At 53.0% G+C, this 16,482-nt stretch overlaps 1 protein-coding gene across 5 annotated transcripts; it reads left to right on the plus strand.

The window, feature by feature from the left end:
* The first annotated feature begins 271 nt into the window (after positions 1 to 271).
* MCM3 (minichromosome maintenance complex component 3) lies at positions 272 to 15,215 on the plus strand. 5 transcript variants are annotated; one of them, XM_075048953.1, is made up of 19 exons: positions 272 to 600; positions 955 to 1,150; positions 4,610 to 4,743; positions 4,994 to 5,106; positions 5,602 to 5,810; positions 6,107 to 6,237; positions 6,920 to 7,158; positions 7,546 to 7,654; positions 8,346 to 8,499; positions 9,046 to 9,177; positions 9,626 to 9,834; positions 10,365 to 10,539; positions 10,709 to 10,835; positions 11,165 to 11,315; positions 11,463 to 11,603; positions 11,816 to 11,922; positions 12,931 to 13,013; positions 13,353 to 13,428; positions 13,668 to 15,215. In XM_075048953.1, the coding sequence occupies exons 3-19, from the start codon at positions 4,663 to 4,665 to the stop codon at positions 13,864 to 13,866; spliced, it is 2,436 nt and encodes an 811-aa protein (XP_074905054.1). In that variant the 5' UTR covers positions 272 to 600; positions 955 to 1,150; positions 4,610 to 4,662; the 3' UTR covers positions 13,867 to 15,215. The 5 variants fall into 5 exon arrangements, with proteins under 5 accessions (XP_074905054.1, XP_074905055.1, XP_074905056.1 ...); XM_075048954.1 differs by having other exon boundaries at positions 272 to 575; XM_075048955.1 differs by having other exon boundaries at positions 272 to 575; positions 958 to 1,150.
* Positions 15,216 to 16,482: the final 1,267 nt, after the last annotated feature.

Consider the following 16,482-nt stretch of genomic DNA (forward strand, 5'->3'; position numbering starts at 1 on the left):
AAGTTTTAGAAAAGATTGTAATACTAAGGATGGCAAAAAAAAAAAGTCAGTTTTGGAGAGGTTATAAACCTTCTTGCTTCAAAACAAAATCTCCAGCTAACAGGGCTCAGGAGGGAAGTTTCTTTGTGATCCATAACTTATGCAGGGGTTTCTTTTATCTTCTGTAATAAGACACACTGGTGAGTTTCAAGGTGCTGGGTTTGTGCAATTGTTTTGAATCCTGCTTGCTTTTTATTTCTAATAATTCAGAAAAAAACCAGCCCTAAAAGCTCTGGGTTACCAAGACCAGCCCCTGCAATCAGAGAGAAGCGCTTGATAAAGTTATTTTTGCCATCTTCAGTTGCTCCTCCCATGTTGCACAAGGGGCATGTGGCAATTTGGGGTCAGGACTTCCCTGCCTCTTCGTGGTTTGCGTGGAGCAGAGAGCCCGTTGTGACAGTCAGATGATGATTGCTAATGTGGCTTACAAGAATTGCTGCAGCTTCCCATCTGCCAAAGCTGGACATCACTTGCTGAAGTGACCAGTGGATCCTGCCCCGTGGCTGAAAGCAGATCCCAGAGATCCCCATACAGAGGTGATGATGCTTTGCATACAGATGGGTGAGTTCCAGGCAGGGAGGTGGAGAAAATCGGGGAGGGGGTGAAAAAGAGAAGGAACCAGCTGTCACTGTCTTTACTAACAGCCAGAACCCATGAGAGCAGATGAGCAGACCAAAATAGCAACACCAGACCTCAGGCGATCTATATCTGGGCCCTTCGGACTTCCCTGGAAACGTGGTCGGGTCGCCACATTACGCAGACATGCTCTCATCTGTGCTTTCCAGAGCGTTGTTGATTGAGCCACTCCTCTGGTTTTGTTTGCTAGGGGAATTCATTTTTTGTTGTGCCTGGGGGCACGGCCTGCGTGGGTTTGTTTTGTTTTTTTATTAATTGCTTTATTTTTCTTCTGCACAGTAGGAGAAGAGAATGAATCTCCTGTGGGATCTGGGGTAGCTGTGCATCAGAAGCAGAACCTCAACAAGATTTTAGGCTCCCATCGCCGTGCTAAGACCATGCTACCAGCATCTGGGAGGAAAAGCAGACACGTATGTGCTGGGCTCCTACTCTGGGAAGCAAGAAGGTGGCTACAATCCAGCCTAATATTCTGAAGGTCAGAGTCTTAACTTCTTACCCACTTTACCATGCTTTCCTGGTGAGATAACAGCAGGTCCCCGTGCCTTTAAGTAAAGAAATTGCATTCATATGCATTGAGAATTGTTTTCCGTGTTTTTCTTCTCTGCAGTTAGAAAAAATAAGAGATAGATCAGTTTAAAGATTTACCAGAGTGCGTGGGAATAGCAAATACTTCAAGAAAATTATATCAGAAATGCCTGAGCTGGGTACAGATGCAATCGGGTGAAATTCTTCAGCCTATGTTAGGGAAAAGGTCAGATTAGAGGAAGGGTTCCTTCAGCATTAAATTATATGTCTTCCACATGTGGTCCTGAAGTGGTGAGAGTCAGGACAACTCTCCTCTTGCGAGAGTGAATTCCCTGGCTGGGGTTCAGCTCCTAGCTGCAGGAGACGCCAGCAAGGACAAACCCCTTTTATCCCCTGGAAAACTTAAAATTTACACTGACAAAAACATCTCGTAGATGATCTTGCTTCTCTACATCATTTCAATTATAAAAAGTGATTTTTTTTTTTATTCGAAACATTTATTTCCATGTTATTATCCTTCCACTTTATTACAAATATATTTGAAACCTCAACTCCAGTGTATTGCTTGGTGATAAGGTGACACTCCGTTGAATTTGGGGTACTCTTCCCCCATTTTTGGAGCTGTGAAGGAGCCACAAGCCTCTCCTCTGCCCTCTATGGGTGAGACAAGGTTGCTCAGCATACAGGAGAGCTAATAGATAGCAACTTGAAACTGAGTTGTGGCTTGAAAATTGACTTAGTTGAACTAAGGGGAAAAAAACTCCAAGAGTCTGGGAGGGATCACAGGGTACCCATAAAGGGGTCTCAGAAATCAAGTGCACATGTGGGAGGAGAAAATGCACCCTGTGAACAGTCAGGGTGTTCTGGCCAGCACCCCTCGTGTGCAGTTCATCCATGGAAATTACTCCTGCATCCACCCATGATTCTTCTATTTCCCTGCGAGCTCTAGCCCCGGCCCTCCGTGTATTTAGGTGCTCAATTCCTATTTATTTCAGTGGATGGAAGGTGCTAAATGTCTCTGTGAGCCTGTGCTGCACTCTCCACCCCGTATCGCTGGGATGTGGCAGGGAGGTGAATCCCTGGAAATCTTGTGCAGCATCCTAGGGAGTCCTAAAAGGGAAGGCGTCTGTTATCCTGGCGTTCTCCTCCATCTCTCTTCATCCCTTTGTCCTCCCTGGCCTGACCTGCTCCAATTAATTATTCAGGCAAGAGCCACAGCACGGCAGCAGTTGCTATAGGGCGCTGTCATGAATAACAACAGGCGGCTATTTTTATCCCTAACTCTTATTACTTTGCGGTCAGGAGCGATGGGTCCCTGCCAGCTCTCTTCACACAGAGCTCGCTGACTTTGGCAGGAGGAGCGCCACAGCGATTTACGTCTTTATGGGTTGGGATTCATTTTGACCACCTAAATGTAGGTGAAATCTATGTGTGATCTAGATATATATGTCTGAATCCCACCCTGGTACCCCTGTGTGCACTGCCAGCTGTACTCATGGGTTACTTTGCATTGGTATTTTATTTTTTTCATCCATATTTTATCTGTAATAAAGCACGTAGACTGTGTTCATTGCTGGATTTAATAGCCTGTCTACTGCAGAGAGAGAAAAAACATCTCAGAGGTGAAATCTCACGTTGGGTTCTGACAACTTATATAGGATACACTATATTTCCTTTGGGGACTGATTCCCCCAGCCAGTTTATATCCTCACAGCTGATGTGCCCACTTAAATACCTTGCTGTGACCCAGTGAGTGTGGCAGGGGCACACCAAAGGCTTTCTCTGTTCACTCCTCCTTGTGCTGCCTCCACTTATGTCAGCTGCAATGAAAATGAGAAATCTCCAGAAAATGATGGGAAGGGGTGGATTTGAGGAGAGTGTGAAGGGAAATGGGTGCTGCTGAGTGTGCAGAGGCAGGGAGGCTATTCTGTCTGTGGAGAGCAGCTCTGGAGCTAGCAGAACAACTTGGAAACTTAAAAAAAAAAACAAAAGGAAAAAAAGGAAGGAAAACAACAAAAGAAAAAAGGAAAAAAGAAAAAGGAAAAAAAGAAGAAAAGAAAAGAAAGAAAACAGCAACAGAGCACAAGATACTTCATTTCTGCCAACCTGCCAAATTTACTGCTCCATCAAATTATAACAGAGGACAGTCCAAATGCCTGAGAAGGAAAATCTGAACTTTGATGCAGAATTACTTGAGAAAATCTCGCCGAAGCTGGACAAATACCCAGGACTTGGGCTACATACATCCTAAACTGGCCACAGCCGTTACCAGCAACATTTCCAATGATTTTAGAGGGATATGGTGCAGGCACCCAACCAGAAAATGGGAAACGGGGCAGGGGCTGTTTCCTGCTCCTCTTCCGAAACACGAATCAAAGCTGCTCCCTCTGGTGAGATCAGGCAGTGTGAACACTTGTTTTGCACAGCCAAACGGGTGAATATTTACTACTAACCCTGGAAAAACTGCTTTAGCTATAATATCATCCAGGGGACACAGCCAAGTTTGGATGTCCACTGTGCCTTGCTGATCAAAATAGTTTTGTCTAGCTTTTTAGTCTTTTTCTATTTTTAAACAGAGTTTAAATAAAGATTTTTAAGGGCATACTGAAAATATTTTTTAAGGGGGAGCAGCCAGTTTCCCTGTACGGAGCTGCACCGCTGTCTCTGCTTTCCCGTGATGGATTTCTGCCTGCAGCACCTCTGGGAAGACGCACCCAAAAATCATCCTTTTCATGGCAAACGCCACGGGACCTCTTGCTTTCGCATCTTCAGCCCCCCCAACTCCTGCACTTGCGCTGGGCCACGTAAAAAGCAAAAGCGAGGCCCAGCCTCTATGCTTTGGGGCAGAACCACCCGGAAACGGGACTCCCCCAAAATGCAGTGGAAAAATAAAGTTTTGGGGGTTTTTGTTGTTTTGTTTTTTTTTTTAACAAAATGGTATTTTCGGCCGGTTCGTGACTTCCAAGCGCCGGGGCTGGGAGCCGGGCCGGGATTCCGGGGCTGATCACCCGTGGGTGATCCCCCGTGGGTGATCCCCCGGGACCCCCGGCCCGGTTCACCGCAGCCCACGCCGGGCTCAGCGGAGCGCGGCTTCCCGCCCCACCCCCGCTTACGCCCCGCCCCTCCGCACTCCTAATTGGCTGGCGCTGGCGCGCGTCTCGCTCGCCAACTCTATCGCTGCCCCATTGGATGGCGCGGGGCGGTGCTGACCAATGAGGTGCGCCGCGGGGCGGGGAGGGAGGAGGAGCTCTCGCTGGCTGGCGGGAAAGGCGTCCGGTTTTGGCGCCAAGCGGCGGCGCGGCGGGTCCCGGCGGCGGCGGGGGTCGGCTCCGATCGGATCGGGTCGGATCGCGGGCGCTGCCGGGGCCGGGTCGGTTCCCCTCGGCTCTTACCGCCTTCCCCCTTGCAGCGGCGGGATCTCCTCGGCTCCCCCCGGCCCGGTCTCCCCGAGCGGCCGGCAGTATGGCGGCGCCGGCGGGCGGGCTGGAGGACGCGGAGCTGCGGGAGGCCCAGCGCGACTATCTCGATTTTCTGGACGATGAGGTGAGGCCGGGAGCGGGGCTGCGCTGGGAGATGTGGGTGCTAAATCCCCCCCACACCCATCCATGCTCCCGGAGGGTTGGGGAGCACCCGTTCCCTGCCCCCCCCCGCCCCTTCCCGCTCGGTCCGTGGGGCTAAAGGGAGTCGAGCTCTGCAGGAATCAGCTCCTGGGGTGGGGGAATGTCTCAGACAAGCGATCATGTAAAGTGAGTTGTTTTTTTGGGGTGTTTTCCCCCCTCACCCTTTTTTGCAGGAAGATCAAGGGATTTACCACAGTAAAGTCCGGGACATGATCAGCGACAACCAGTATCGCCTCCTCGTCAGCATCAACGACCTGCGGCGGAAGAACGAGAAGAGAGCCAACCGGTGGGTGTGGGGCACCGGGGTTCGCCTTTGGCACTGCGCCCTTGGTGGGATTTCAGAGGTCCAGCCCTGGTTTTGCAGGTCCTTTGGGACAAGGATGGGCCAGACTTTGTCCTGTGCAGCAGGTGGACCTGCTCTCTCCCCCCCCCGACACCCATCCCTTCCAAGCTTGCCCATGATTAGGCAAAAAACCTTTTGCAGCAAGCTGGGCTTAATTGCGCGATAGAAATCATCCCCTTTTTTTAGGGTGCTCGGGGATGTTTTGGACCAGGCTTGCTAATCTGCTCAGGGACATGTGAGGTTTTAGAGATGTCGTTCGGTTTGTTCAGCTCTCGGCTGTTGGTGGCAGTGGACCTGACACAGAGCTATGGTGGGCTTTGGGTTTTTTAACCTCTCGCTCCTAGTAACCTCGTGGAGCGCATGGAGGCGTGGGAAAAGTGTTGAGGAGGAAAGCAGAAGGGGCTGGTGGGTCTGCATCGTTACCTCCCGCTGTTGCAGGCTCTTGAGCAACGCCTTTGAGGAGCTGATCGCCTTCCAGCGTGCCCTGAAGGATTTCGTCGCCTCCGTCGATGCCACCTATGCCAAGCAGTACGAGGACTTCTATATCGGGCTGGAGGGCAGCTTCGGCTCCAAGCACGTGTCACCGCGGACGCTGACGGCCTGTTTCCTCAGCTGCATTGTCTGCGTGGAGGGCATCGTGACAAAATGTGAGACTGGGGCAAAACCCAGGGGCTTCGGGAGTGGTGGGTCCACGTGTTTGCTGCGGAGGGGCTGGAGTCCACCGGGAGCCATGGTACATCCTGGCAACCTGGGCAAAGGGAACGGGGGGCTTAGCAGAAGGTCTTGAGTGTTAGGATGGGCTTTGAGCTCAGCAAATCCTGGCTGTGGTTGACAGCGGGTTGTGTCCCAAGTGCAGTTTAGCGGTGGAGACCCTGTCAGGGACTGTCTGCTGACAGAGGAGTGGGACATCCCTGCCCCTAACTCCTCTTTTTTCCAACCTCAGGCTCTCTGGTTCGTCCAAAGATTGTCCGGAGCGTCCATTATTGCCCAGCTACCAAGAAGACTATTGAGCGCCGATACACAGACCTGACCTCCCTGGACGCTTTCCCATCCAGCTCCGTCTACCCTACGAAGGTGAGGTGAAGTAGCCTTGAGGGAAGCATCAGCAGGTTCCTCTGGGGAGAACGTGCCAGCTCTGAGCCCAGGGCTCAAATCCCTGCGCATCCCTTCTCCCTCTGCCAACATAGCCCATGGAGTAGAAAGAAGACACATTACGTGTGTGAAAGTCCCAGGGAGCTACTAGGAACACGTGAAGAAAGTCTCTGTTGGACACAAGGCCACCAGACTCGCTAGTTCAGATGTTAGTTATGATCTTGGTTCTGCTGCAGCATGGTTTCTTGCTGGGGTTGTCAGCCAGTCTTGTTGTTCCTGCGACCCGGGTCAATGTGGGCATGCCTTTGCTGTCCTGGAGGGTGTATGCACCCTTGGGCAGAGGGTTAGCCCCGTATTTGGGAAGGTTGACCTGAGCTTTGTCCCCACTGCACGCAGCTTGGTGGTGTGTCACCACTGCCTGCAGAAGGGACAGGGCTTGGAGAGACCTAATGTACCAGCAGTGATGGTGTTGGCAGCTTTAGACTGGGGGGGCTGTGGAGCTGGTGAACCCCAGCCTCCGGCCGTCCTGATAAAGCAAGCCTTTCCAGCAGTCTTGTGCATGTTGAGTGATGCAGCCTGTCTTCCCACTACTCAGCTGACCCACCACTTCTCCCTGTGCGCCTGAAAAACGGTTCTAGTCCTTTTATTGGGGTTCTTCCTCTAGGACGAAGAGAATAACCCCCTGGAGACAGAGTTTGGTCTCTCGGTCTACAAGGACCATCAGACCATCACCATCCAGGAGATGCCCGAGAAGGCACCAGCAGGGCAGCTGCCACGCTCAGTGGATGTCATTCTGGATGATGACCTGGTGGACAAGGTGAAGCCTGGGGACCGCATCCAGGTGGTGGGGACGTACCGCTGCCTGCCGGGAAAGAAAGGGGGTTACACTTCAGGGACTTTCAGGTGAGCCTTCTTTTGTCTTGACTTCAGCTGTCCCACCCTTTTTAGTCGCGTCACGTCTCTGGAAGATGAGATCTAGGACAGGCAGGTGGCCATCACAGAGCTGGGTCAAACATGGGCTTAAATCAGTTGGAAGCAGTGTGCACCTTGGCCCTTAGCATCAGTGTGTAGCTGTCGGCCTCAGCTGTGCGCAGAGGGGGTTGGATGCTCTTAAAGATGCTCCGTTGATGGCCCAATGCTGTCAGATAGAGGGGGCGACAGCTCTCAGAGCTTTCCAGTCCCCTCCAGGGCTTTGCAGAGCAAAGGATGACCCTGTGGAAGTTTCTGCTGTGTTGTTGCTGTGGCTCCGTGGGCTTTGCAGACCTGATCATGGCTGTGTCCCTTCTCCAGGACTATCCTCATTGCCTGCCATGTGAAGCAGATGAGCAAAGATGTCCGGCCTCTCTACTCTGCTGCCGATGTGGCCAAGATCAAGAGATTCAGCAAGAGTCGCTCCAAGGTATTGTAGTCTTACGTCTAGAAGGCAGGCTTGTATCAGAGCATGAGGTTTCAGCTAGAGCTGCTTTAAGGCTTGGCGTGTAGCTAAGGAGGTGTCTTGTTTGGTTGCAAGTTACTCTTCAACCCTCTTAGCAATGTTGCTGGATTTTTCCACTCTCTTTGCATTTTCTCCTTAGGCTTTGATCAGGTCCTGTTTTTTTTTTTTTGCTGCTGCTTCTGTACTGCTAGCAGAGTATCCTTCCTGGCAGGTCTGCTGTGCATAGCTGTCGAGACAGAGATCTGTCTGTGTTGTGTGCTGCCAGCTTGTTGCCAGAGAATTTCCTCTGCAGGAGAAACGTCTCCCTCTTTCAAACCCCAAACCAGCATGAGTTATGGAGGTCTGCCCCAGCCTGGTCTTCATACTCAGACCTTTGCTTTGTAGCGTGGAGAGAAGAAAGCCTTGCTCTCACAGGGGCTGCTGCTTCCAGTGTTTGCTTGGGTGACTGTGACAGTCAGGATGGTCTAGGACTTCACAGCCCCATTGAAACAAAACTCTGGCAAATGGTCTTCTCCTTTCTAAATAATTTTCATCCATGTGGTTCTGATAGGAATAAGCTGCTTTTTTGTGCTGAAATGGACTTGTGGAGCATTGCATATTGTTCTTATTATCTACAGTCCCTCTGATGGGCTGTGCTTTGCCTTTTCTGTCTTAGGATATCTTTGACCAGCTGGCAAGATCCCTTGCTCCCAGCATCCATGGGCATGAGTACATCAAGAAGGCCATTCTCTGCATGCTGCTTGGAGGGGTGGAGAAGGTCCTGGAGAACGGGAGCCGCATCCGAGGAGACATCAACATCTTGCTCATAGGTCTGGAAAGGCTGGGCAGAGGCACCCTTGGTTGGTGTTGTTGGGGGGTGAGATGAAGGAGCATTTTTCTGGACTTAGTTTCATGGAGTAACAGGTTAGATGGGACCTCCAGAGGCCCCTGGTCCAAGCGTGTGCACAAGGCAGAGCTAGTGTCACTGGTAGATCAGGTGGCTTTGGGACTTGTCCACTTGGTTTTGAACACCTCCAGGGATGGGATCCCACGATGTCTGTGGGCCACTGTCCCAGTGTTTGACCACCCTCAAGAAAATTTCTTTTTCTTCCACCGTGCAATTGGGATTTTCTGTGTTCCAAGTTGTCCCAGTTGCCACTGGTCCCGTCACTGTGCGCCTCTCAAAACTCCATCTTCTCCACTTGTTCCCATGGGGTCATTAAGGGAAGGCAAGGAGATCATCTGATCACCTTCCTTTCCGAAGGCTGAACAAACCCACTTCTCTGCCCCCTTCTTTTTTCCCCACCAAGGAGCCCCAAACTGGACACGTTATCCAGGTGATGTGTGATTACGAAATGCAGCCTTCTCCATTTCAGGAGACCCTTCTGTTGCCAAGTCTCAGCTCCTGCGGTACGTGCTCTGCACCGCGCCCCGCGCCATCCCCACCACCGGCAGAGGCTCCTCCGGCGTCGGCCTGACCGCTGCCGTCACCACGGACCAAGAAACCGGTGAGGAGCAGGCTGGTTCCCAGTGGGAGCTCTCAGACGGATGCTTGGGAGGAACTCTGCAAGATCCAGCGCTGCTGTTTGTTCTGCAGTGACGCTTGCGGGACTTGCTCCATCCAGAAGCTTTGTAGCAATGATAGTGATGTTCAGGGGTATTTTCTCCACCTCTGTTAGGTGGTGGTCTTCTCTACTCCTCTTCTACTTCGTGTACCCTACGTGAGGGCTAGCAGCAGCCTTGTTGTCTTGTTGTCTTCCTCACGGGCTTGCTCCTCATCCTAAGTGTCCTCCTCCTGCTGTCAGGTTGGGTAGGAGATGGGCAGCCCTGAGGATGCTGCTGCTCTTTGAGGCTTCTCCTAGTCACAGCGGTGGTACCGCGGTGGAGGGAGGCGGCAGGGCAGGAGATGCCTGGGGCTGCCGAACGGTGATGGACCCTCTTTTTCTCCCACCGCAGGCGAACGGCGCCTGGAAGCAGGGGCCATGGTGTTGGCTGACCGGGGGGTGGTGTGCATTGACGAGTTCGACAAGATGTCCGACATCGACCGTACGGCCATCCACGAGGTGATGGAGCAGGGCCGCGTCACCATCGCCAAGGCTGGCATCCATGCCCGCCTCAACTCCCGCTGCAGCGTCCTGGCGGCGGCCAACCCCGTCTATGGCCGGGTGAGTGCTGGCGTCTGCTGGTCCTCTCCGTGGGGAAGGATGCTGGGAGCCGTCTTGGTGGAGGCGGCAGCTGGTAAAACCCAAAAGATCCACCCCCCAAAACCAGTGACTTGGTTCTTGCTGGGACTGGGATCCGTGGGGCGGTGAAGACATGGTTGGTTTGGTCTCCTGCTGCTCGTGGCCATCCTGGAGGAGAGAGGGGCTCGCGGGGTTTCTTTCTCACCCCGGCTCGGTTCTGCCTGGGTGTCTCAGGGCAGCCCAGTGGACCCTCAACCTGGTGACGAGCCTCAGTCTCGGTGTCTGATCTGGGATCACAAAAAACGGGTTTTCCTTGCAAACAAGAGCTACACCCACCTTCCAGGATGGGGAATAGAGGCCTTACTGCTGCAGCAGGCTGGGTTTAGCGTGGTGTCCAGCTGCCTGGACATCCAGCCTTTAAGACCTGGCCTGAGGAGGTCCTCCCAGCCTCCCTGGCAGCCAAGACTGGCCCGTGAGGGTCTCCTGTAACCCCTTCTATCATCCTCTTGCAGTACGACCAGTACAAGACGCCCATGGAGAACATCGGCCTGCAGGACTCTCTGCTCTCCCGCTTCGACCTGCTCTTCATTGTGCTGGACCAGATGGACCCCGAGCAGGACAGGGAGATCTCGGACCACGTCCTGCGGATGCACCGCTACCGCAACCCCAACGAGCAGGACGGGGACGGTGAGTCGCTTGTAGCTGCAACCTCCTTGTTGCTCAGTCCTGTCCTTCCTTGGCGGGTGGCAGGTTTTTGGCTTCAGCATCCCTGGCTTTGTGGAGGGCTGCTTGTGGTGGCTTTTGGAAGTCGCTCCAGAGGTTAAAAGTCAGTTTTCTGGGACCTTCCCCTCTCCAGCCATGCCCCTGGGCAGCGCCGTGGAGATCCTGGCTACGGACGACCCCGACTTTGTGCAGGAGGAGGAACAGGAGCTCCAAGTGTACGAGAAACATGATGACCTCCTGCACGGGCCCAACCGCCGCAAGTGAGTCCTTCATCCCACGTCCCCTGGAGCTTTCTGGGGGTTTCCAGCACTGTGAGTTGATGAGTTTGGCTCGAGTATCCAAGCGGTGGCTGATGGCCAGTGTGAGTGATGCCCCAGACGGTCCACGGGGAGGTACGTGGGTGGGATACCGAGGGAGCCTTGCTCTGGGCTTGATCTCTGAAGCCGGGCAGGTGGAGAATATCTCCTGCAGCTGAATTCCCCAGGTGCCTGGATGCCCACGAAGGGTAAAAAGTGGGAAGCCCACTTCTGCAAACACTCTTTACCCGTCCCCGCCTTGGAGGACACGGGTGCGCATGCGTTGCCTGCAGGGAGAAGATCGTCAGCATGGAGTTCATGAGGAAGTACATCCACGTAGCAAAGATGATTAAGCCCGTCTTGACCCAGGAGTCGGCGAGCTACATAGCGGAGGAGTACTCCCGCCTGCGCAGCCAGAGCCAGATGAACTCGGACATTGCCAGGGTGAGCCCCGGGAGCAGCTCCCTCTCAGGCCAGGAGGAGGGAAACTGAGGCACAGGCTCCCCTCTTCCCTTACGGGTGTTTTCCACCCTTGGTGGGATGCCACGGTGGGAGTCAGCTTTGCAGAACCACCTCTCTGTTCCCCACCAGACCTCCCCTGTCACGGCCCGTACCCTGGAGACCCTGATCCGCCTCTCCACGGCCCACGCCAAGGCCAGGATGAACAAGACCGTCGATCTGCAGGATGCTGAGGCGGCTTTGGAGCTGGTGCAGTTCGCCTACTTCAAAAAGGTGGGGGGAAAGGTGTCCCTCTGTGCTTGGGGGGGTCCTAAAGCTGTCAGCAGAAAGGGTGGGTTTGGTGCAGGCTGAGCACCCGGGGCTGCTGGTGGGTCCTTTCCTGGTGATAGTGTGGGATGAGGCCGCTGCGGTGGGATCTTGGATGGTCCCCTAAAAGCAGCTTGAGTGGAAAAGGGAGCCGAGTCCATCCTGTCTTTGCCACACAGGTGCTGGAGAAGGAGAAGAAGCGCAGAAAGCAGGCGGAGGACGACTCGGAGACCGAGAAGGAGGAGGATGAGGAGTCGCAGCCCAAGGAGGAGCGCAGGACGAGGAGGTAGGAGCCGGAGCAAGGGAGGGGGGGATGTCACGCAAGGGGCACCAGCCTCTTCTGAGGTCGCAGCAGGCAGTGCTGGCCTTGGGGACATCCTCCACGTTTTGCTCGACCTAGTGGATTGCCCCCCCCCCCAGTTTGTAATAGAGGGACGTAGTTATTTCATATATAAGGAACTAGCTGGGTGGCCATGTCCAAAGAGTTGCAGTCAATGACCCAATGTCCAAATGGAGATCAGGAACGAGTGGTGTCCCTCAGGGGTCCATGCTGGCACCGATACTATTTAATACCTGTGCAAACCTCATGAATTTCAACAAGGCCAAGTGCGAGGTCCTGCATCTGGGTTTGGGCAAACCCCGTTATCAACACATGCTGGGGGATGAAGGGATTGAGAGCAGCCCTGCGGAGAAGGGCTTGGGGGTCCTGGTGGATGAAAAACTGGATGTGAGCTGGCTATGTGTGCTTACAGCCCAGAAAGCTAATTATATCCTGGGCTGCATCAAAAGAAGCATGACCAGCAGGTCGAAGGAGGGGATTCCCTCCCGCTCTACTCCACTCTGGTGAGACCCCACTGGGAGGGTAGATTTAGATTGGACATAAGGAAGAAATATTTTATGATGAGGGTGGTGAGGCACTGGAACAGGTTGCCCAGAGAATTTGTTGCTGCCCCATCCCTGGCAGTGTTCAAGGCCAGGTTGGATGGGGCTTTGAGCAACCCGGTCTAGTGGAAGGTGTCCCTGCCCAGGGCAGGGGGGCTGGAACTAGATGGTCTTTAAGGTCCCTTCCAACCCAAACCATTTTGTGATCCGATGACAGCCACAATCCTCGGGGCTGGTACTAGCGTGGGTCCCGTGCCATGGGCAGGGTTTTGTGGCCAGAGGATGGCTTACCTGTGAGCCACAGGGATCCTGTGTGGTCCTCGCCAGACATCTCCAGGAGCTCGGGGCAGGGGGGTTCTGAGATCTGCAGTTCAGCTGGAGCAGGGGTGACCTCTTCTTCCTCCCCGTCCAGGAGAAAGAAGGCACGCACAGGAGGCGAGGGGGATTCCTACGACCCATACGACTTCAGTGATGCCGAGGAGGAGATGCCGGAGGGTGAGTCTCCGGGGTTTTGCTGGCTCCTGAGGGTGCTGCTGCCTTTTGCCCTGGTGGGTCTGTGCACCTGGGGAGCTGTGATGCCTTGGGGTCCCTTGGGGTCCCTGGTGTGGTACCATCGAGCCCCACAAATCAAGATGAATTTTTTTTGGAAACCCTCTGTGGCCGTGAATATTTTTTTTTTTTTTTTTTCCTGTCCTCTTCCAAACTGCTGCAGAAATAACAACGCTGGGAGGGAGGGAGTTTGGCATTGCCCACCCCATCCTAAGGCCAAGCGCTTTTGCTCTCTGGGAGCTTGGACACCAGGCAGGTTGAAGATAACTCTTCTTTCTCCTCCAGTCCAGGCACACACTCCCAAGGCGCCCGAAGCCTCGGCCGCTGGCGAAGCGAAGAAGCCGGAGTTGGCTGAGCCGAGGTGAGTGGGGGCTGGAGAAGGAGTCTGTCCCTGTGTGTCCCACCCCACCCTGGTGGGTCCAAGCTGTTGGTCCGATGCTGGAGATGCATCTGTGGCGGGTGCTTTCGGCTCCGGTTTTGGCTTTCCTGCTGGATGCCGCTTCTGGAATGGGGAAGGGCTGGGGAATACTGGGCTGGGAAGGAAGGCAAAGGACTTGGTGTGGTCTCTGAGGGGGATTACTTCTCGCCTTGCCTGACCAGGTTGAAAGCATTCAAGGCTGCCCTCCTGGAGGTCTTCAAAACTTCCCATGCCCAGTCCGTGGGTCTGAAGAACGTGATGGAGTCCATCAACCGAGACAACCCTGAGCCCTTTTCGCTGGCTGAAGTGAAGGTGGCGCTGGCCCACATGCAAGACGACAACCAGATCATGGTGTCCGATGACATTATCTTCTTAATCTGAGCCTCTGGGTGGAAGAGTCCAAGTTCTCGTGGACTCTCAGGCTGGACACTCTTTGTGTTTGCCTTCAGCTCTCTCCTCAACACTTCATCTGGCCTTGCTGGACTTTGGGGAGCTCAAGTCTGTGCACTTTACAGTCCTTCCTTGCTGTGCATTGCTGGAGCAAGCTGTGAGCTCTGGAAGCTCTCTTACTTTTACTGTCTTCAAACTGGAGTAATTGGGAAGAGATTTGTGTCTGCGAGGAGCCAAAAAGGAAAAACTTTGGTGCAAATTATCAGTGTTCTTAATGTATTGGTTTTAGCTTTGGTAGTAATAGTTCCAGCCTTTGAATAAAAAAATCTGGATTTAGGAATCCAACATTCAGTAGCAGTGGTGGTAAGAAGCAGTACGAGAGCTCCGCTATTAGTAGTGAAGCTTTTATTTTTCGCCTTTTTCCCCCAATTACATAGCCTAGATCTGCTTGTCTCACAAGTAAAGATGCCTAATGCCTGTCCTGTTGGCTGTGAACAGCCTCTTCCCCCACTGATTTCCCACCCATCTTGTGGAGGAGGATTTCTGGTGACGCAGGGGCAAGTATAGTCTGACCTGCTCCAGCGCCAATGGCTCAGCTTGATTTCTAGATTTTGAAATTTGGGAATTTTGGGTGCTCAGAGCTGCCCAGTGGACATGTCCCTGGCACGTGGGGGTTTGGTTTCCAGCTGCTCCTGCCTTTTTCAGTCTGGGACTGCGCTTGTATGAATATAATGGGACCAGCACAAATGGGAGGAAACCTTCTGTAGCAAAGAAAGGTCAAAGCTGTGGGGACCTGGGATCCTGCATCCCCTCTACGTCCTCCCAGCTGAGCCACCGCAAATCTTCCTGCATCCTAGGGAAGGTAACCACAAGCTACTGAGATTGTAGAAGCCCTTCCTTGCCCTTGGGGGATTTGTTGAACCACCTTGCTTTCTGGGAATACATAGGTGACCACTTCTTGGAGAAAGGTTGTTCCTAGAAACCAGCAAGCTCCCACTGTTTGCAGTGGTTTTCGAGAAAAGCTGAATGTGTAGTCAGACCAGGCTCGGCTGCTCATGATACCAGGGCTGCTGAAGGTTTGGGTTTTTTTTTTTTTAGTTGTTTTTTTTTTTTTTTTTTTATTTTCAGTCATGGCAAGTTTGAGGTTAAACTTTGGAGAAGACCCTGAGCAGCACTGGCTGTTTGCTGTTGTCCCTGCCCATCTCTGGGCACCTGCACAGTTCATGTGCCTTTGTTTCTGGATGCCATAAATACTGATTTGAATAATAAAAATAGCGTTTTCCCCATGACTTGCTGCTTACTTGGGTTTAAACTCTTCCCACTTCTGGGGATGCAACCCTGCAGTCTTCTGGGGACCTGTGCTGCGGTGGAAAACCTTCGGGCAGCTGCCTTTGCCTTGGTGGACCAGGCACTTGCAGAAATGCCCTTGGGGTGGGTGGGTGATAAATGTTGGCAGCTCCTGCCTCTCTCATCGCAGATACGTGGCCTCTGCCCACCTGGAGCTGCACATACCTGTGGCTGAGAGGACTTGGTAGCATTTCGTGGCACAGGGAAGGGGGGAAACCCCCCATTTTTCTTCTGCAGACAGACCTGTTGAATTAAAAAAGCCTGATTTCTGAGCTCCCCTCATCCAACACATTCGTGGGCAAGGAAGCAACCTTTTTCTTCTGGAAAGGTGTCCGGGTGCTTATACATAGTTAGTTCCTTGCTAATTTCTGCAGCTCTGACGTTGCCTTGCTGTAGGAGTGGGGAGACTGTCATCTCCTTCCTCTCTCCTCACTTCTCTCTGACTTTTGGAGGCTGTTCCTCTTGGCAGGTCACAGCAGGGAGCGGTGAGGGCTCTTTGGAGTCATCTTTTTCTGCTGAGGTCTTTGCGTTTTCCCTGTCCTTACAGCTGGGGAGCTGCTAATATTGTATTTCCCACGACAAGACACCAGGAGGAGCTCCAGGGCAGGTAAATCTCTGGTTTATTTTCCTATAGAGTCATAGAATCATTTAGGTTGGAAAAGACCTTCAAGATCAGCGAGTCCAACCATCAACCATGCCCACTAAACCATGTCCTGAAGTATCCTAGGATGGTAGGATGTGGCTATCCACCTCCGTGTGTTGGTGGCCACCTCGCTAGATCCTTTGCAATTGCTCAGGTCCTTGGGAGAAGGGTCTTTGCTGACAAGGGAAAACCAAATCCCTGATCCTTGGAGAAGAAGTTGACTTGGCTGGTGGGTCTGTGGCTGGTCCATAGCTTGTGGGACGGTTGGTATGGGAACTGGCAGCCACCAGGTCCTCCAGCATCCCCGCTCCTGGGGTGTAAATGCAAATCCCTGCTGTACGAGGGGACAGGTCTCTGCAAAAAAAAAAAGAGCTTGTAACTCCCTAGCTTAGGAAACGGAAGGCAGCAGATAGATATTTGTGAGGACGTATAGGCAGAAGCACCACAAAAGCTGGGAGTGCCTAGGAAGGCAACTTCTTCATTTAGCTGCTCTTTGGCCCACATGGGCTGTGTCCAGACCAAATAAATGTATTCCGAATGCTCCCCATAGGGCTCTGCTTTGAATAAAAATGAGCGTGTGGCTTCCTCGTCCCTGCCAAAGGAATTCAGGTAAAAGG

Source organism: Buteo buteo, chromosome 17, assembly GCF_964188355.1.
Source record: "Buteo buteo chromosome 17, bButBut1.hap1.1, whole genome shotgun sequence".
Classification (NCBI taxonomy): domain Eukaryota; kingdom Metazoa; phylum Chordata; class Aves; order Accipitriformes; family Accipitridae; genus Buteo; species Buteo buteo.

What these genes read in the sequence shown, in the direction of transcription:
- MCM3 (XM_075048953.1), top strand. Translation starts at nt 4,663, where the DNA reads ATGGCGGCGCCGGCGGGCGGGCTGGAGGACGCGGAGCTGCGGGAGGCC. An exon ending in CCAACCCCGTCTATGGCCGG is followed by an intron (nt 9,835 to 10,364) that starts GTGAGTGCTGGC and finishes ATCCTCTTGCAG; the next exon opens with TACGACCAGTACAAGACGCC. An exon ending in CAACGAGCAGGACGGGGACG is followed by an intron (nt 10,540 to 10,708) that starts GTGAGTCGCTTG and finishes TCCCCTCTCCAG; the next exon opens with CCATGCCCCTGGGCAGCGCC.